The sequence below is a fragment of the Colius striatus genome, chromosome Z (assembly GCF_028858725.1).
Source record: "Colius striatus isolate bColStr4 chromosome Z, bColStr4.1.hap1, whole genome shotgun sequence".
NCBI classification, from domain to species: domain Eukaryota; kingdom Metazoa; phylum Chordata; class Aves; order Coliiformes; family Coliidae; genus Colius; species Colius striatus.
The window spans coordinates 41,843,142-41,864,401 of NC_084790.1; the positions used below are offsets into that span (position 1 = coordinate 41,843,142).

General features: G+C 39.4%; 1 protein-coding gene across 1 annotated transcript in view; it reads left to right on the forward strand.

Moving 5' to 3' along the window:
- ITGA1 (integrin subunit alpha 1) overlaps positions 1-20,949 on the forward strand; it is an 81,944-nt gene extending 60,995 nt beyond the window's left edge. Inside the window, exons 22-30 of the mRNA XM_062017452.1 lie at positions 1,499-1,575; positions 2,249-2,338; positions 3,363-3,465; positions 5,929-6,042; positions 10,808-10,912; positions 12,054-12,158; positions 13,026-13,118; positions 16,179-16,295; positions 16,931-20,949. Of these exons, the coding sequence (XP_061873436.1) occupies positions 1,499-1,575; positions 2,249-2,338; positions 3,363-3,465; positions 5,929-6,042; positions 10,808-10,912; positions 12,054-12,158; positions 13,026-13,118; positions 16,179-16,295; positions 16,931-16,975 (849 nt within the window). The 3' untranslated portion in view covers positions 16,976-20,949. The remainder of the gene's footprint in view (positions 1-1,498; positions 1,576-2,248; positions 2,339-3,362; positions 3,466-5,928; positions 6,043-10,807; positions 10,913-12,053; positions 12,159-13,025; positions 13,119-16,178; positions 16,296-16,930) is intronic.
- The last annotated feature ends 311 nt before the right edge of the window (positions 20,950-21,260 follow it).

The window sequence follows — 21,260 nt, forward strand, 5'->3', positions numbered from 1 at the left end:
GGTAATAAGTGCATACTGTCACCCTTGACACTGTCAGAGTCAGGCAAGTGGCACACCTGTCTACAGGTGTATAGATTGTTGGTTAGAATATACTGATAAGACATTAGATCCTGTGGCTTTCTACAGGTTGGAGCATATGACTTCTTTTGTAGATAAAGTTGAGTGAGTTGTTTGAAAAGGGAATAAGCTGGTATGTGGAAAGGCTAAACTGGATCTGCCAAAGCCAGGCATCAAGACATCACCTGTGCTCAGTGGGGAGTGAGAAGTCTTTCCAGCAAGTAGTCCACTTCAAATCAAGCTCCAGCTTGAACAGCTCCAATGATAAGTCTCTGTTTCCTACTGGAATCGAGCAGATTAGCTAAACTAGGCCTTTGAAAATGTTCATCTATACCTCACTTAAATAGTTCTGATATTGAACTGGGAAATATCAAATTGCAGGCAAATAAGACCAACTGTCTTTCCTGTCAGTTTCTTGTCTGTTCCTCTGTCCTGTCAAGTCTGCATTGCAGATGCCTAACAGAAGGAGGATCAGGAGAGATGTCCTCTTGTGTTGCTTCCCACATACACATTCTTGGACTTGCAGGAATTAAATCAGCTATTTACTTTATAACAGCCAATTGTTCACAATGCTCCATTCCTAGATTAGCTGTATTTTCCATGTTTTTCTTTCATGCTTTCTTAATCTCTCTGTAGCTATAAAGCCCTAAATTTAGAAACTTCATACACTCCTTTACATTCAGAAATCAATTAATCTCTGATTTGCAGATAAACATTCATATTATATTATTTTTAAAGCTTCTTCCTGGCTCTTAAAAAATTTACGAAATATTTTTTAAAAAAAATGTGTAGCTTTCTAGTAAACATTTGTACACATTAAAGGAAAAATAAAAGCCTGAGCTGAAAATCCTGTACAGTAACAAATGGTAGAACTTTGGCTTCATATAAAATTACCCTTATATGTCAGAATGTGGAGAGACATATTTGAGCCAGTGTTACCAAATTTTGTGTAGTGCCAAATGTGATAGATTGTCTTAGTTATAATAAGTATAGAATTTTTGTGAGATGTATTACTCATTTATTTTCATGTAAACATTTATTTTTGGTATTCTAGATGTTTTACTACATATTAGGTGAGATTCCAGCAGCGTTCTATAGACAACTCATCTCCACTGTAATTGCCAGGCTTTGAAGCTTTGTTTCTTCCTCATTACAGGGGAAAAAAAAGTTTTTGATAAATTGCTTTTTCTTATATATTATATAATAAGTTTTACTGAGGCTTCTCAGTTCTGAAAAACTGAGGCTGCATTTTAGTGATAACTATAGATTTCCTTGGTGAGGAAAATTCAAAAAAGTGGATTAATTCATACTTACATGTGAGTAAGTATTCCCTAAGTCAACATAGTAAAAAAAAAAGTGCTAATTTTTCATCAAACCTTATTAGTGTGTTTTTTTACTTTTCTCTCTCCTTTTAAAATGTGTAATGCATTTCTCTAAACAGATTTCCTTCAAAATATCATTCCAATTCAACGCATCATATCTCCTGGAAAATGCTACTGTTCATGTATATGCAACAAGGTTAGTTGCAATCAGTACTTGTTTACTTTATGATTTTTTTTTTCTTACAAAGCTCTGCAGCTTTGTGTTTTGTAGTAGATCAAGGATGACTTTTTAAACTCCGAAGTGGCTACAGATGTACTCAGACCAGCAGTGGATGGAGCGGACTGTGTAAATAGCTGTTTGTCTCTAGAGCCTGAAATTCACGAGTCATAGTCTCCAGTAGTTTTACCTTCAGAAAAGGTTTATTCTCTTACAAAATTACTGTATACTTTAGCCTGAATCACAGTTTATGCTGAACAAATGGTCTGTCCTTCAAAGAGCAAGAGCATTGCTGAAGTTGTCTGTGATAATGGAATGTACTTGCCCTCGAGAGTTTACTGACCCTGCCAAATCCAGGGATGGTGCCCTTGCACCATTGCAGCAGCCCTTGCTCCATTTTCACTCAGTTAACTTCAGTCTGTAATTTTAACTAAGATGCACTTCTGAGCTTGGACTGGGGCAGAACTTAATGTTTTAGTTACTAGAAACAGTATTTTAATTTTATTTTTAGGAAATAGTAATTAACCAGAAATGGGTACTGTGTTTTCATACCCAGAGCTGTAGGTATTTCAGTTTCTTAAGATTGCTTCCTAGCTAGTGCTCGTATTGCATCAGCAGTCTAATCTGAGTGGAATATGTTGCTTTATTTTAGTGACAGTGAAGAACCACCTGAGACCTTGAGTGACAACAGAGGACAAGTTACAATTCCAGTAAAATATGAAGTAGGATTAATATTTGTGAGGTACTGATGCTTCTCTTGTACTTTATTTGCTTGCACAGTAAATAGCATGTGTTCAAAGTATAGTATAGGATCACTTTGTTGTTTAGCTGAGCTCACCATCTACAAATGACAGTTTCTAGGCTTAGGAACAGGAAACATAGGCTTCACAGAAAAGAGCACTACATGAAATAATGGAGCAGTTACTGTTCCTATCCTGCCGTATCTCCATTTGATGTATTTAAATTTGATCTGCCATTTGCAAGCACAACAACAGCTTTTGTTGATTCTTGCACTTTGCTCTGTTCATTCAAAGGCATTTGAGGTACATAAGAAAGCAAATACTTCCAATTTCCTGATGGCCATAAGTTTGTATCACTAAAGTATCGCATCATATACTGTTTGATTTCCAGCTTCAAAAATGAGCCTTCATTTTAGACTCTTGGGGGCTTGTTTTTATCAATTTAGTCATAAACTTTCACACATCTTCTAGTACATTTTCTTTTCAGAAATAGATAGAATGCAGTTAAATTCCATCTGTGGAAAACATTATACATACTAACAGTAGACTACATTATGTAGTGTGTGCATGTAAATAACTCATTCAAATTCATTTTGGATACACTTCTTGGTTTCAATCTAGGTTTTATTTGTCCTGCAGGGAACGAGATTGAATTTAAAGATGAAGAGGTTGTTCTGTTTTTACCTGGTTCTGTCTTTTATAGGACCTAGCCTAACTCACATGGCAATAGTTAGATACAGGACTGCACAGCGGGAACAAGAACAACAGAATTAAGCCCTGGTGTATCATTTTTGGCTGCTCATTTTGTAGTTTTAGCTGAACTAAACATTTAAAATATGCATAATAAAAAGTGAATACTACTCAGAAAATGGATGAACTGGTTGTCAGTGGAAGGAGCAGTTCAAGACTAGTCACAGAGGATTCATAAAACAAGGAAAAGTCCTGTATTACTAAATGTTAGATAATTTTTTTTACACTTTTGTTCTTATTGGGGGCTTTTTGTGATTTTTCTGTTTTAACCCACAGTGTTTTCAAAGAACACCATATCATAATTGCAGCAAATGATACTGTCCCTATGGCTATTAACACAACAGAGCAGATTGGGGATGAAGTTACTCTACATTATAGGGTAAGAAATAATTAAAATTGTGTGTTATTGTCATGATTTAGGCCCATCGGGGAACAAAAGACCACAATTAGCCTCAAGTACCAAAGACCTGAGGATTGACAAAGGGCAAGGAGAGCTTAATTGCCGCTTAAGGTCCAGCACAAAACAGACCAGGCTACTCGGCTTGGGGAAGAAAACAGAAAATAAAAAACATCAACTAAAACATAACCTTAAAACCCCAAAACATAACCAAAATAACACAGAGTAATACAACAATGAAGAGTCCGACCAGCCTTTTTAAGAACACCTTCTTGCCACATCTCCCCTCTTCCTGGGCTCAGAGCCCTGATCCCCAGTGTTTTTACCTCCTCCCCCTCTGAATGATTCAGGGGAGCAGGGAGTAGGGGTTTCAATCAGTCTTTTCCAGATAGCTTCTGCCATTTGTCCCTCCTCAGGACAGGAGGGCTCCGCACTCGTCCTCCCTGCAAGTCCGTGGGGTACCTCACACACATGGCAGCCCTGCACGGGCTGCTCTGACACACATTTATCCCAAAGGCTGCAGCTCCTCTCTGCCTCTCGTGTGGGGCTGCTCTGCGGCGCGCAGGCTCTCCAGCATGACCTGTGCCATGGCCGTCTCCCCACACAGTCCCTCGCCTGTCCAGGCTCACTCACATGGAGCTGATGGTAACTCTCGGTCCTGCCATGGGTCTCCATGGGTTACAGGGGTGCAGCCTGCATTGTCACCATGGCTTGCAGAGAGGTCTCTGGTCTGGTGCTCCTCCTTCCTTCTTCCTTCTCTGACAGTGGGGTCCGCGTAGTCACCTCCATCTTGTATCACTCTCACACCTCCTACCAGCACTTCAAATTTGTGTCCCGAAATAGTGATTGCAGAGGTGCCAGATTGGCCCAGCCGGGCCAGAGGTGGGTGTGAACCCAGGAGTCTTTTGAACTCCTGGGTCTTTTGGAAGAGTCCAAAAACTCTTTACCGGGTCTTCACTGCAACCTACTCCCCGTGTTACCAGGCATAACTGCTCCTTGCTAAACCATGACAGTTATAGGTACTGCATTTTCTTTTTTCATGAAGTTGGAATTGCTTAGTGTTATAGCCTGTTACTTAAATAGCAGCTGTGAAATATGTTAAACTTTCTACATGGCTATTTTGTGCTCAACATCATTTTTTTTCCATCCTTCCTTTACAATAAGGTGAGTGAGAAGTTCTCAGAGTGGCCTAACCCTGCAGAGTAGTTCTAAACCCCACCATAGCTGCTGCTCTCAGCAGGGAAAAGAGAACATGTCCTGATAAATGAGAACTTGACCTACATTCATTGCAGTTTAGAACAGATATTTCCAAAAGCCAGTCTGCTTTAAAAAAAGGCAAATGCCATGCTCCAAGAATGTTGTCTTCCTAATGGAATGAGTACTGCAACCTAAAATAGCTTGGAAAAGATACTTTATCAACTAGACACGTAGCCTCAAGTTGCAACAGGACTCATTTTAGTTATCTTGAGAGCATCCTTGTTTCCCAGTGTCCAATCCAAAGCTGAACAAGGATAAAAGTCTCTGAACCAACTTCTATCTGTAAGAAATAGGCCATGGGAAAGTTCTTGCTCTCACTAAATAGCAATGGCAAAGAGGGTTTTTAAATTATTTTTTAGCCTGCCTTCAGTGGTTTATTCAGCTACTTTTTTAGTTAAAAATGAGTAATCTCAAAACTTTCATGGATGTCTAAGACATAATTCATCTCATATCAAAACCTTTGCTTTTTGAATGTAAAAGCTAGTGGACTACAGAGCATACCACTTATGATCACATAAGCAAAACTCGTCTCTGTAAGCAATTTATCACAAATGAGAAGGCAGAAGAAACACTTCAGACAGATTCTTGAGTATTTATTAAGCTTGTCCATTTCAGAGGTGGGATCACCAAATCCTCTTCCAGCAACTTCACCTAGGCATTTTCTCCATTCTCAGCTACTGCAGGCCTGTTCAGATGCAGTGGCAGCTCAGAGATATGTTCTGTGACCTCAGGGAAAACAAGGGAGAAGAGGTGGAGGGCTATTTCCTAAGCACACCGTAGGAGGAATCCACAAGAGCCACTGCTGATACAGTGTCCCCTCTCCCATGTTAAGGCATTTGGGAAGCTTTAGTAAAAATTTAATTGAAATTACCTTAGACAAAAGGATGCAGTAGACAGGAGAACAAGGAATTTATGTCAGTAATAGCCATTTTTATCCTGTTTGTTTGATTTCCTGCAATAGACCATTGTATTACCAAAGGCCACAGAAGAATGTGTCTGATAGTTCATAACAGGCTGTTCTCGGGAGAGAAAGTAAGAGTTCATCACACCACTTTTTATGTAACTGTCTTTAGTAATGTAAAAACCACAGGAGAAAAAAAACACCGGAAAGAAAACGCCTCACAGTCATATACCTACAAAATAAGGAAAAGTACAAATCAAAATATTTTTCTTATTTTTTTTTAATAGATTGAAAAAGGCGAACACTTTCCAATGCCCAACCTCACACTGCAGATCTTGTTTCCCAATGTAACGGCAGCCAAGAACACTCTTCTCTACCTTACTGCATTGTCACATTCTCAAGTAAGCTAGGAAATTGTATTTATATAATTAATTTAAACTTGAAATTTTTCTTGTAAGGAACTGCAAACTGCATACTTTTTGGATTATACCTTTCTTCAAAGTAGATACTGCTTTTAGTCTAAATGATCAGATGCTGCTGAGTATACAGCATGTGCATAAAAAGACAGGTAAGTTTTTATAAAAGAAACAAGGAAATTTGAAATTATGTGGAATGATATACCGGGCTATAAAAAGTTTAATTTGATATATTGCCAAGTAATGAGAGGCCCAGACTGAGATATGAGTGACTAGAATCCTTTTCTTAGTTTTGCTACTGATCCTACAATTGTCTCCATTGTCAACAGTGTTTAGTGCAAATGATCTTGTCCTTGCTGTTTACATCTACAGCTTAATCTCTTCGTCAGTCTTCTTTCTGTTACTGAAATTAGTTTTCTTGCACGTCTGCTCTCTCTCCAGCACTAGCAGTCCTCTGGCTTCTTCCTTCTTTGGGGCACTGAGACATCTTGAAGGGGATGGTAGGTCATGTCTTTCAAATGCTCTTCACTTCAGCCCTCTGTTTCCATTTCACTCCTCCAGAGCAGCTGGAAGAGATCACAGTTCCAGCAAATCCTGTGATTCCACATCTGTAGGTGTTACAAACCAGAGCTATATCATTAAGTGGGTGGCTGATGAACCCAAATATCACTAAATGGTGACTTATCTTATATTTGATCTCAGAGACACACACACAGATGTGACAGAATACATCTGTCACAAAGAGGGAAAAGGCAACAAGAGTTAGCAAAGCTCATTGGGAGGGCTTTAAACCAGATTTGAAGGGATAAAGGGATAAAACCAGGCTTGACAGAGCAGGCATTTGAGAGATGGTCGGCTACCAACATCTTTGGGTCTGCCACCTCAGTGGAGACTGGAGATGGAGTTATTTTTGGCAACAGGGAAACAAGGGTTAATGTGGTAGAGGCCATGGACACATCTGAAAATGGTCATGTGGACATCAGGACACCTTCCTATTGGTGAATCAGGCACCCATCTGAAGTGCATCTACACCAATGAATGCAGAAAGGACAGCAAATAGGATGAGATGAGATGAGATGAGATGAGATGAGATGAGATGAGATGAGATGAGATGAGATGAGATGAGATGAGATGAGATGAGATGAGATGAGATGAGATGAGATGAGATGAGATGAGAGCCATTGTATACCCAGGGAAGTGTGACATCATTGCTATTAAAGAAACGTGGTGGGATGAGTCACACGGCTGGAGTGGTGCACTGGATGGCTACAGACTGCAGAAGGGAAGGGATAGGCAAGGGAAGTGAGGCAGAGGGGTAGCCCTGTATGTTAGGGATTGTCTTGACTGTTTGGAGGTCAAAGATGGTGATGATAGGATTGAGTGTTTATGGGTAAGAGTCAGGGGGAAGGACAACAATGTGTCATGATAGAAGTCTGTTGTAGTCTGTCCAGCCAGGATGAGGAAGTAGATGAGATGTTCTTCAGGCAACTGGGAAAACTCTCGGAACGGCTGGCCCTCATTCTCAGGGGGTATTTCAACTTACCAGATGTCTGCTGGGAGCAACATAGCAGAGAGGAGACAGTGCAGGAGGTTCCTGGACTGTGTGGAAGATAACTTCTGCACGGAGCTGGTGAGGAAGCCAACAAGTGAAGGCACCTTGCTGGACCTGATGTTCACAAAGAAGGCCTGGTGGGGAACATGATGGTTGGAGGCCAGCCAGAGCATAGCAATCACAAAATGATTGAGTTCTTAGTCCTCAGAGAAGTAAGGAAGGGGATCAACAGAGCTGACACCTTAGATTTCCTAAGGGCAGACTTGTTTAGGAAATTGCTTGCCATTGTCCCTTGAGAGGCAGTCCTGAAGGGCAAAGGAGTCCAGGAAGGCTGGATATTCTTCAAGAGGGAAATCTTGGAGGTGCAGGATCAAACTGTCCCCGTATGCAAGAAGATGAGCTAACGGGGCAGAAGCCTGTCCTGGCTGAACAGGAAGCTTCTGCTGGAGCTCAAGAGGGAAAAGAGAATTTATGATCTTTGGAAGAAAGGTCAGGCAACTTGGGAGAACAACAAGGATGTCATGAGGTCATATTGAGAGAAAATTAGAAGGGCCAAGGCTGAACTTGAACTTAAGCTGGCCAATACTGTAAACGACAATTTGAAAAATTTCTATAAATATACTAACAAGAAAAGGAGGACTAAAGAGAATCTTCATCCTTTAATGGATGAAGGGGGAAAGTTAGTGAACAAGAATGAGGAAAAGGCTGAGGTACTTAATGTCTTCTTTGCCTCAGTCATCAGTAGTAAAACCAGCTCTTCTCTGGGCTCTTGTCCACCAGTCAGAAGACAGGGGCCGGGGACAGAATGAAGCCTGTTCAGTCCAAGGGGAAATGGTGTGTGACCTACTGCTACACTTTGACGCACACAAATCAATGAAGCTGGATAGAATCTTTCTGAGCAGGCTGGTAGAAGTGTTTGCTAACCCCCCCTCCATCATCTACCATAAGTTCTGGCTCACAGGGGAGGTCTCAGTAGATTGGAGGATAACAAGTGTGACCCACATCTACAAGAATGGCCGGAAGCACTGACCTTGGTGCCTGAGCTTGGTGCCAGGGAATGTAATGGAAAAGATTATCCTGAGTGCCATCATGAGACTCATACAGGATAACCAAGGGTTCAGGCCTAGCCAACATGGCTTTATGAAGTGCAAGTCCTGTTTGACCAATTTGATCTTCTATGAAAGATGACTTGCTTAGTGGATGAGGGAAAGGCTGTGGATATGATCATCCTGGACTTTAGTAAGGTCTTTGACACAGTCTCCCACAGCATCTTCCTGGAGAAATTGGTTGCCCATGGCTTGGATGGACCTACTCTGCAATGGATGGAAAACTATCTGGATGGCCAGGCCTGGTTGACAGCCAGTTGCCAGTGGTGTTCCCCAGGGTTCAGTGCTGGGGCCTGTTCTGTTTAACATCTTTATCAATGACCTGGATGAAAGGAATGAGTTTACCCTCAGTAAATTTGCTGATGACACCAAGCTGGGCAGATATGTAGACCAGCTTGAGGACAGGAAGGCTTTTCAGAAGGACCTGGACAGGCTGGATTAATGGGCTGAGGCTAGATGCATGAGGTTCAACAAGGCCAAGTGCTGGGTCCTGCACTTGGGCCACAACAGCCACATAAAAGGCTACAGGCTTGGGGCAGAGTGGCTGAAAACCTGCCCAGCTAAAAAAGGACTTAGGGGTATAAATCGGCAGCTGGCTGAACATGAGCCACCAATATACCCAGGTGACCAAGAAGGACAATAACATCATGACTTGTATCAGAAATAATGTGGCCAGCAGGACCAAGTAGTGTTTGTCATCCCGTACATGGCACTGGTGAGGCCACACCTCGAATACTGTGTCCAGTTCTGGGCCCCTCACTGCAAGAAGGGCATTGAGGCGTTGTAGCATGCCCAGAGATGGGCAAGGAAGCTGTTGAAGGATCTGGACAACAATTCTAATGAGAAGCAGCTGAGGGAGCTGAGGGAGCCTAGGAAGGAGGAGGCTGAGAAGAGACATGATCACTCTCTACAAGTACCTGAAAGGAAGCTGTAGTGAGGTGGGGGTCGATCTCTCTAGTAATGGATGATAGGACCTGAGGAAGTTGTGCCAGGGTAGGTTTAGAGATTGGACATAAAGAACTTTTTTACTGAGAGGGTTGTTAAACAGTAGAACAGGCTGCCCAGGGAGGTGGTGGACTCACCAGAAGACTCATAGATGAGGTACTAAGGGATATGATTTAGTTTAGTGATGAGCCTGACAGTGTGAGGTTAGTGGTTGGACTTAATAATCTTAAGGGTCTTTTCCAACTGTAATTATTCTGTGATTCTGTGTGCACCTCTCTCTTAATATTTCACTTAGTCCTGACATGTTGCACCACTGAAAAATAAGCAAATAAATGGTCTAAATGAAAGTCCAGAAAAATCCCCAAACCCCAAAATATTTCATGTTTAGGACACCAAGAAATTGTGTCTGTTCTTAAATTTCTTCCCCAGTAATTTTCATTCCTAGTCAATCACCACATTTGACCCAAGTTTGCACATCAACTCAACAAATCTGTGCTTTTTATATGGGTATAATTCCTCTACCATGAGCTATACCCTAGTGATAGTCATTTACCAAAGTGCACTTCCAGGGATTTGCAATCCTATTCATGCTAGCAATCTGAAAGTGAATGACCTGACTAAAAAAAAAAACCCAAAACATTCCTCTGCACCAAGGACACCAAAGGATTTCTCAGCTGCCCATGAAGGAGCTATAGAGTAGCCCCAGCACGCACTCCCCCTTCCTAGACACTGTAGCAAAGGCTCTTGAATCCTGCACTTAACCTGCCTGTCTGCTTGCTAAGGCAGAACCTCAGTGAATTCCCATGCAAAAGCTATTTAACTCTTTTAATGACCAAGTCTTGCTAATTCATGTAGTGATCATCTTGCAGGAAGCTCTTGTTTGTTTCTACAGATGTTTGAGTAGCTGAATAGAGTTTACATTAAATTATATCATAAAAATATCTTTTTTTTTCCAAAGAATGATACATCAATACTTACACCATCTCAATTTCCTATCATGCTCTCTTGCAATATGCAGTTTTATTGCAGTTAGCAGATATTCTAAATGTTATTAAATATTATTAATATTGGCCTGTTTCCAAAGCTTTTTTTTAAAATAGATTGTGTATTCTCACGGTAAGAATGGGTTTTGTATTTCTGCTAACAGAACGCCATCTGCCAAACTAGTTACCCTGTCGACTCCTTAAAGATCAGCACTGGGAAATCATTTGTGTTGGCAAAAATAAAAGAACCTACAAAGGATACAATTATGGTAAGTCTTCATATAGTTTCTATAGTCATATATATAATAACATTATATATATATATATAAAAAATATATATAATATATATATAAAATATATATATTAACCTCTTGGACTTGTGTACTTCCACAATAAATATATAAAAACTTTTCTCAAACTGTACCCTGTGGAAGCCTACTTTTTCTTAATAGCCAGAAAAGCCATCTCTACATCAGCTAGCTGTAGTTTTCATTGGCTACAAAACTGTATGTGGAACTGAATTTGAGGTGTTGGAGTTTTTTAAATTAGCGAATGTGTAAATAACATAGCATATTAAACAGCTGAGTAGGTTTTCACCTTCTGTATTCTCACTGTAATTAACTAATAGTAATATTCTAAAAGCTTCTTGTCTACCTTGCAACTTTTTTAGACATCCAGCTGAAAATACTCATAAATGCTAGCACTCTGACCTGACAGATTTTCCATGCAGCTCATAGAAATATAGTTGATTATCCCATTTGGAAAGGATAAGCCACTCACATTTAGATAGAAGAGTTGCAAGGTAAGTTATATTGACATGTCAGGAGGAAAACTGTCATACTACCTCATGAGCATAGAAGTACGAGTTTCTGCTGCAAATAAAGTCATACCCTGAGAAGAGAATTTTGCCGTGCTTATCATAATTCTTCATGAGGTGATAAAGATCTAGGCTAAGCAAATCTTTCCAAAGTGTTGGACACAATTCTGCTGCCTTCCTAGCTACCAGGTGATACTAGGAAGATACTTAAGTTTTCACACATACATCCTACCCTGCTTATAAGATTCAAGTTTTCCACAATTTGAAAGAATTGAGAAACTCTTTAGAGAAAATCACTTGCTATTAAAGGCTATGCATACTTCAGGAGCCCTACTGATGCTTTTTGCTGCATACCTATAGTACCAGTGCTTCCCCAAGGCTGAGCTTGAGAAAACTGAGTCTAATCTATCACAGAATGAATATCTCAACTCGTATGTACTGCATTGTAATTTTTGCATAAAAAGCGCCAGTTATTAGTATCAGTTTAGTATGAATGCCATAGCAAATCTATCATTTGTAGATGCAATACTTTACCAGTATTTTAGTAATGCAAAAAAACTTCCTATTAATTCATGTTAGTGCCTTTTAAACAGGACTGTGATACATACAGCTGTGCATCCATTAACTGTGCTCTGGTCCCATCAGACATATATCAAGTGAATGTTTCTTTAAGAGTGTGGAAACCTACCATCATAAAAGTAAGTAAATCCCATTTGTATTAACAATACTCTCAGATTTGAGAAACTTAAGCCAATGTTTCAAATGTTTTAAATTATACCTTTCATTTTCTTAAGTCTCCACAGTCCCCTAGTATCTGAAGTTTTTTCTCTTACTGTTTTAAAATTTACTCAAAACTAAATTACATACATTTCATTATTCTTAAAATGAGTACTTAAGAACTTAGCAGGAATTTCAAAACATGGTAAGAAGACACCTCTTGTGTATTCTGTATTGATGGTCCCTTTTTTTAATATCTGCTTATGCATCCACAAATTCTAATTCAGCAGATGTAAAGAGGGGTACATAGAAGCATATAATTTTTAGTAGATTTCTACTTGGAAAAATTTCTCAAGTCTAGAAAAGATCTTTTGATCAAAAACAACAGAGAGAGTTCATCTCAAACCACACCTCAATATTATCTTGATAGTTACAACAATGACCAGGCTGTGAGCCATTTATCTCAGCTGATACATTTCTGATACTGAGTTCCTGTTTTCTCTCTTTGTTTTTCCCTGGAAAGTAACAGGACAGGAAGGGAGATACAGCAAAACTTTAGAAAGCATGAATCTGTCCCTGTGGCCACAGTAGTATTCCAGGATTAATTACTATTTCTTTGAAATCTCTGCTCTCTTCTTTTGCAAAGCTGCAATACTGTTTTGAAAACAGTGACGTGAACGCATGTGCTGAAGATGGCACACGTGAGCAATTTCACTGACTTTCACATCTTTCAGCATCTCCCAGAACTTTAGCATTAAGTTTTGCTTTCACTCCTCTTGTTTCTACCTCTCTAGTTTCTACTTCAAAATGCGTAAGTATAAACCACAGCCGTTTCTGGCTTCTTGCAGGCAAGTATCCACAGCTTAACCCTTGTTGTGAAAGCATTACTTAGGAGTGAGAACTCATCGCTGATTTTGAGAAATGACCATCAAAAACTGGAGGTAAAACCATGATAATTCATAGACTTACTTTTTATAGGATTTATTGTGCTACTGAATCGTTTGTTTTCATTCATTACTAGTGAACTGGTGGTTACCTGTCATAATGTATTACCTTACTCTAAATAAAAAAGTTTTTATGTGACAGTACAAATGTCACAATTCAAATGATACCAAAATCCCATTACCCAGCAGTGTACCTAGGTGAGAACTACTGTCTAAAGTATTTCTGTCTGCTGCATCAATGAAATTCTTTTAATGAACTAACAGTATTTTAAAAAATGTCCTTTGTCATTTAGAAGTGATTTTACTTTATGCATTGTATTTTCTTTATTATTTAGTTATTTTTTTATTTGTTTCCACTTTGTTCCCCAGTATATTTTTTTTTAATCAGGCTATTTTTTTAAAGAAGTTTCTTGTTATTTTCTTAGGTAAGAAAGTTTGTAACAAAGTAGTGTCAGGCATAAAGAGGAATAAATTTTTGGAGTTGTTATTTATCCTTCAATACTCTTTATTCCAAGATATTTATAGTGGTTAATGCATTGCTTTTCTACAGTAACTTCTGTGTGCAGGAGTTTATTTACTACAATGCATATTTTTAACCAAAAGTCTTACAATAAGACCTTTGTTTGTGTTGTTATTACTGTTAATGCCCTCAAAATTAAGAGCAAAGTAATATTCAGTGTGACTTACATCTTGTGCAAAATATTTTTGGAAACATATTACAGGTAATAGCTAGTATTATACCCCAGCATTTCTTTTAAGGGATTTCTTAAGGTTTTCTTCTTTTAAGAAAGGTTCTCCTCCCCCTCTATTCTGTCCTGGAATACTGTGTACAGTTTTGGGCTCCCCAGCTCAAGACAGACAGGGAACTTCTGGAGAGAGTCCAGCACAGGGCCACCAAGATGATCAGGGGACTGGAGCATCTTCCTTATGAGGAAAGGCTGTGAAAACTGGGGCTGTTTATCCTGGGAAAGAGAAAACTGAGGGGGGAAGTCCTATCAACACTTAATACCCGTATCAGAGAATGGGATGGGTCTTTTTTCTGTAGCACCCAGTGACAGGACAAGGAGTAACAGGCACAAGCTGGAACACAGGAAGTTCAACATGAGGAAAAGCTTTCCTGTAAGGGTGAGGGAGCCCTAGCACAGACTGCTAAGGGAGGCTATGGAATCTTCTTTTCCAGCAGTTTTCAATAACCATCTGAACACATTCCTATCTAACCTGACTGTGGTGGACCTGGATCTGTAGAGGTCCCTTCCAATCCCTACCATTCTGTGTTATTCTCTGGTAATATTAAAATTCAATACAGAAGTGAAAACACAGCTTAGAGGCTTTCAGATTATGAGAGCTGCCTTCACAAACCAAGGAATTTCAGAATTAACTTTTTTAAAGATGTAATTTCAAGTTAAATGTTTAATGTTCAGCTCCTCAATCCTCTTTTGAACTATAAAGTGTCTGTAAGAAATTCTTAAGTTAAAATAATTTTAAGTCCTATTTGGTCACATTAATTTAAATGTGAATAGTCCCTATTTCAGTTTAGTTTACATCAGATATGCTCAATTGTGGTGATTTAGCCTGATATCCACCTAGTCATAAAATCACCCCCTCTCCTAAACTAGACAGGAGAGAGAGAGAGAAATATAACAAATGTCTTGTGAGCTAAGTGTCATGGGCAAAATAGACTCAACTTGGGGAGGAAAAGGTTTGATTTATTAAAGAAACAATAAGAGCAGGGAGATGAGAAATAAAACCATCTTAAAAACACCTCCCCCCACCCCTCCTCTTCCAGGACTCCCTTTCCTTTCCCCACAGCGGTGCAGGGGACGCGGGATGGGGGTTGCAGTCAGTTAGTTACAGATGGACTTTGTCACTGCTTCTCCTCAGGAGGAAGCCTCCTCACACTTCCCACTGCTACACTGTGGGTCCCTCCCACAGGAGACAGTCCATCATGAACTTCTCCAATGTGGATTCTTCCCATGGGCTGCAGCTCCACATGAACTGCTCCATCATGGGACCTCCCACAGGGGCAGCTCCTCACACAATGCCCAGCATGGGTCATCCACCAGGAGAACAGTCCTTCAGGGACAGACTGCTCCAGCCTGAGTCCCTCATGGGATCACGAGTCCTGACAGCAAACCTCCTCCAGCGTGGACACCTCCCCCACAAACTCCCAGGTCCTGCCAGGAACTGCTTCAGGATGAACTTCTTACAGAGTCACAACTTCCCTCAGTCATCCACCCACTCCAGCGTGGCCTCCTCTACAGGCTGCGAGTGGGTCCCTGCTTCCCAGTGGTCCTCCATGGACTGCAGAGGGACAACCTGCTTCACCATGGTCCTCACCACATATCACAGGGGGTTGTTTTCAGTGCCTAAGCACCCTCCTCCCCCTCCTTCTCCACTGGCCTTGGTGTCTGCAGAGATGTTTTCACATTCTCCCTCCCTGTTGCTGCTGCAGTTTTGCAACTGTGCAGCAACTTCTTCTCCTTCTTGTATATGTTATTCACAGAGACATTACTTCCGTCACTAATTGGCCAGGCCTGGGTCAGGTGCAGGGTCCAGCTTAAAATTTACTGACCCTAACCCTGTCAGCTGCAGAGGAAGCTTCTGGCAGCTCTTTTTGTTTAAAGAAGCCAACTCGTTAGCCCCCCTGCTACCGAAAAACCTGGCCCAGGCAAAACCACTACATCAATTTAAAATACGTTAGTATCTCTGCAGCCTTTTACACCTATTTTGTTCAATTGGTTTAGAAGCTTTTTAGTCACTGACACTTTTCAATGAGGCAGGCATCAGGTGACAAAGAGGACACTAAAGAAACTCACTAACATACACTTCAATTGCTCAGGGGTTTGGTCATATATCCCTTATACTGACTTACAGCAGGGACAACCTTCACATTAAGTAAATATTTTAAATTGTTTTCTCAAATCCCTTCTGCAAACTCCTGTACTTAGAATGAAGTGGGACCCTGGAAAATCACTGCATATTGACAAAAGTAATGCCACTGCATTGATCTTTTAGAAGGACAAGTTATTTATTGCTTACATTCTGAACACTTTGCAGACCATGATTAAGATTTCCAAAGAGCTCCCACCAGGTACAGTCCCATTATGGGTTATCCTCCTGAGTATCTTCGCTGGACTCTTGATTCTTGCATTGCTTATATTTGCTTTGTGGAAGGTAAGCTGCACATTCTTTGTCTGTGAGAATAAACAAATATGCTTAAATTCTCTGTTGTGTCCTTCGCATAACTAAAACCTCACAGACACTAATGTTACTTGAGAAATTTTAGTACAATTAAGGGGGGTTTAAGAGGGTTTTTTGAATAAGCTTTGGCTGTGAGCTGTGGTAATCAAGTTTTCTCTATGAGCAAGAGATACTAGGCCTGTGGTGTAGGTACTGCCACAAGTGGGCACTCGTCTTCCAGCTAAATATTTGGTTCCTACTTGCATTAGAAGTTCACAGTTTATACATTGCAACATGCACAATCTCTTGAAAAGTTTTCCACCTATAAGATAAAATATTAACTTATTCAATTGAGTAACAAATGTTACTAAGCATTTTTGTCTTTGACATTATGTAAGCATAACAATGATTCAGCAATCACTCCATTTATATATTTACTGTCATCTTTCATGACATATCTCTTAGTTTTTCCATTCCAGGAAAAACAATGTACTTCAGTGATAAAATATTAAATTACTTTTTACTGTACTGGAAGCAAACAGCAGTAAGAACTGTCACATAAATACTACCAGTATGGGTTGTAAACTTTGATCAGTTCTTAGTCACTTTTTTTTTTTTGTTTTCTGCAGGCCGGCTTTTTCAAGAGACCACTAAAGAAGAAAATGAAGAAATGAAGAAAAAAAAAAGCAGAAATTTGTAGCTCAGGTCTGCTTCAAAAATGTTACTGTAAAGTTATAAACTTAGATGCAGTCGTCACAACATTTTCTAAACTCTGGTGCATTAAAAAATCCAAGCAGAGCAACAAGAAGCAAATCAAGCACACAAGCTTGATGCAAAGGAAGATTAAACAGCCTTGTGATCCTCAAGGACATACTTTCAAACATTACTCATTTTTTGAGAGTAACTGAGTTCAAATATTCTAGCGGTTTTTAATATGGAAAATGGATAATCATATTTTTGTATACCTATGTATGAGGAATCCTTTTTCATTCCAAATTATGCAACAATTTGCATAATGTAGCAATCCCAGTCTTTTTTATCACTTTATGATTTTCAAAATGGAAAAACATTACTTTAAGAATGTCCTCCTTATGTATTTTCTGTGAAAGCAGAGCTGTTCATGAAGCAGAAGATGCAAACTTTGAGAATGCACCAGACACTGTATGGTAGCTGACTTAATGACAATTCAGAAGATAGAAGTACCTGCAGACTCTTGGGTGAAAATTACTGAAATACCTTGGAGTTATCTTTCTGCTCTTTTTAGTGTGTCCTGCTGAACCCAGGATACTCCAAGAAAGAGATTATTATGGTCAAGTGTGCCATATGTTAAATTACATAACTGTTTGAGCTTGAAACAGATCTTCGGCAGGCCTAAAAATGTATGCACAAAACATTCAAGCCCATCATACTGCACACTGTATTCAAGTAAACAGGGACACAATTATATCTGCAAATTGAAATGTCCATATTTATGCAAAAAATGTTTAGCGGTACCCTGAAAGTTTGACTCTTGCTGTATCTTGGAGTAGCCCGGAGGGTGCTTGGTAAACTGTCACTGTAAATTTATTGTGTAGCAATTTAATCCAATGAGTTTAAAGTGTACAAGATGATGATTAACAAAAGAGCACACATAGGAAATGTAGCACTGGCAAACTTCTTTTAGTATTCTAAGTTGCACCTAATCTTTGTTACGTATTAGTTTAGGAAGTGATGAATTTGCATACTAAAGAAGCACTTAATGAATTATGTTTATTTTGTGTCAAAGTTTAAAAGTTTCTATGAGAATACACTGAAATGTAGATAGCAAAAGATTTCTTTAAGAAATTATTTTCTTTCTGTTTAGACTATTCAGTTTCCTCCTTTCTTGCATGCACTTGCCTTCCTTTCACAAGGATCTCTCTCTTTGGCCGTGCCTTGTCCTTGAGAGCTTCCTATATTGCTTACAGCCACACAAAATTAACACAAGAAAATAGAGCTATGCTGGCAAAATGTGTCATTGTCTCAGCAGAGACAACTCAGTGTGGATTGCCAATAGTTCATAAAATGTTGTGGAGATGTACTAAATTCTGTAATGTGTGCTTCTTTGCAGAAAAGCTCCTTGCCAAAGAAGCCAGGAAAGTTTGTTCCTCCTCTTGACACCACTGGGGCGGGGGGGGGGTGGTGGAAATCATTGCAGTTTTTTACAAGATTTTAACTTAGCACTGGCTTTATAATGATAGCTTAAAAGGCAGTAATATATTTTATAAAGACTTTCCTTAAGAAGAGACTGTAGATTGGGTTTAACATGCTGGCAAGTACAACACTGAAAGTGTGCCAGAAGGTGCTTTATTGTTTGAAAGATGCTGTCACTCTTAAGTCCATTTATGTCCCTTCTTTTAGTTCCTAAATTAGAGAGAGTAGTTATTGGGAAACACTGAGTCTTATGTGAATGCAGAAAGTAAGACAATGTTTGAAAGTGTTTGCAATTTCTCCCTGTGTCTGTGGGAGAGGTGGTTATTTCATAACAACAGTCTGCTGAAGGTAGCAGCATGACTCAGAGGGGAGGGCAAAGCCCTCTGTGAGAACACTGTGGGTGGCTGTGCTGTGTGGAGCCTGGGAGAGCCATCGAGTCCACCAACTCCCTTGCTGTGCATGTCTGCACGCTTCACACTGCACCATGGAGTCTGAAGGGCTGTGGGGGCAGCTGCCCTGGTCCTGAGCACAGAAGGAAGAGTTGAATGGAAGCAAAGCAATGATATAGAGGAGCTGTGGATAGAATCCCTGCTTCACTCCTCATGACAGTTAAATAGTCCTTGAAGGAAGGCAAAAATTCATTTGTTGAACAGTGAAGATAAATTGAGATTTTCAGATACATTTTCAGTCTCCTGTGAGAGACAGGTTTTATCTTAAAAAAAAATGTATGATTTTGCCAGTTTGTTTGAAAGATTTTAATGGCATTTGTAACCATAGCATCTGAATGCCTTAGAATTGTAACCTTTTTTCCTTATAGTATCTCCGTAAAGGCATATCAGTGCTGTTATCCTAATATGGTTTTGTAAATGAACAGAATCGTGAAGGAATCGTGACTCACCTACATTCACATAGAAAGTCTGCAGTAGCAGAGGAAATGCTTGTATTTATTATTATTCAGCCAGTTCAGGTCATTTTTCCTGTCTTCATAAAATTACTCACAAGTTGTGCAAGCCACACATCATTTTTACACAGCATACTTTTATTTTGTTTAAGTGTTTCACTTTTTAGATGTGATAGGCTGATTTTGCTTTTCTGATGACACTTTGTGTTTTATTTTAAAGTATCATCATAACTGAAAAAAGCAAATCAACAGAACAGTCTATTTCCATAGATAAAGACTGTGCAAAAATACCTAAGTATTTTATCAATACAAAGTATGGTTGAGATCAGTGTTCCGTTCTTTTTAGACTTGCTTTTGCATTGTAAAAACAGTAATAAGCTTCCATATAACCACACTGCTTTCCTCTTTCTCGTGATGCTTTCTGTCTTTTCACATTTGTCTTATTATCAGGTTTACAATTATAATATCTATTTAAATATGTTAAAGGGGATATAGCACATTATTCTTGGACAGGCTAAATGAGTAAAATCACTATTTTTGTCTGTAAGAGTCTTTCCACACTGCACTACAAGAGCAGTATTTTACTGCTTTTCACTAAATACAACAGCAAAGCCTACTGAAAGCAATATTGCCAACATCAGGAGCATCTCACTGAAATTTGTGACTGTTCAGCAGGCACAAAGAATATCAGAACAGCATGTAATCTTTTTAAATCCTGTAAAAAGGCAGTTTAGCATTGGAAAATTATTCTAATAACTAACAAGCTAAACATTTTCTCATTCAAGTAAAAGTGTGTTCAAAATTGAAAAAAAAAAAAAAAAGATTGATGTATAACTGGAGCTTAAGCAACAGAGGGAGTTTGGCCCAGCTCCATTACTAACTTCAGCTTTGAAGTAGCTATTGTAGAGGGAATGAAAATACAAGTTCAATTTCTGTAGCATAGAACTTCCCTGGAAAGGAGCAAGGGCTTTAAACCATCACTCCTGCTTCAGTTGGAAGCTGTTCTCTAGGTTTTTGATCCCATATGTAATTTTAGAAGACTTAGGAAACAGCATCCACATTAGAGCAGTCTCCCTGGGCTGCTGCTTATGTTCCTATGCTTACCTGGTGTCACTCTAGGTCTGGATATGAGCCCTGGCTACAGACAACTCACCTCTCCTGACCCCTTACCTGAGCCCTTCAGTATGTATCCTGTGCTGAATCATTTTGAGTGTAATGTTCCTCTTCTGCAGAGCTTGAGTCAGGGGAATCCATCTGCAACTGGAGCCAAGGAGTTTCCTCTCACTCGGCACCAAGAGGCTGGAGTTAGGGTCACAGTCATGAAATTCCCATAGTCTGATTGTTTTAATATCTTGAACTAACTGTTGTATAAGATGATGACTCCATTAAAAAATAAAAGCAGAGCCAGAGAATCAGAATGTACCATTGTTAATTATACCACTTAACAAGAATAATAGGGAATTTGTGTCATTTTAAGGAAATCACAATATTCTGCACAGTATTTTCTTTTTCCTGTAAAACTATTCCATGTGTTTTATTGATTTTAAAAAAATAAAATAAAGTCTAGCAAGCCTCCCTTGTAGTTTGTTTGGTTTTCCTTGATATAAGAATATTATAATGGTATCTCAGTACCTAAAAACAAATCCATCTACCTGTCAACAGAAAGGTATTGAAGAAATATGCATTTTTACACAGCATAATGTCAATGAAAGCTTGAATATGGTCATAATACAGACAGAATACAGAAAACATTGCCTTTAATTGTATGGACTGTACTTACAGCCGCATTTGAAAGCTTTTCAGAGGACTGTATGGCTTCCTGACACAGATTTGTTTTCACTGCACTGAATGCATAAAAGTTGACACATTCTTTCATCTCCCCATTC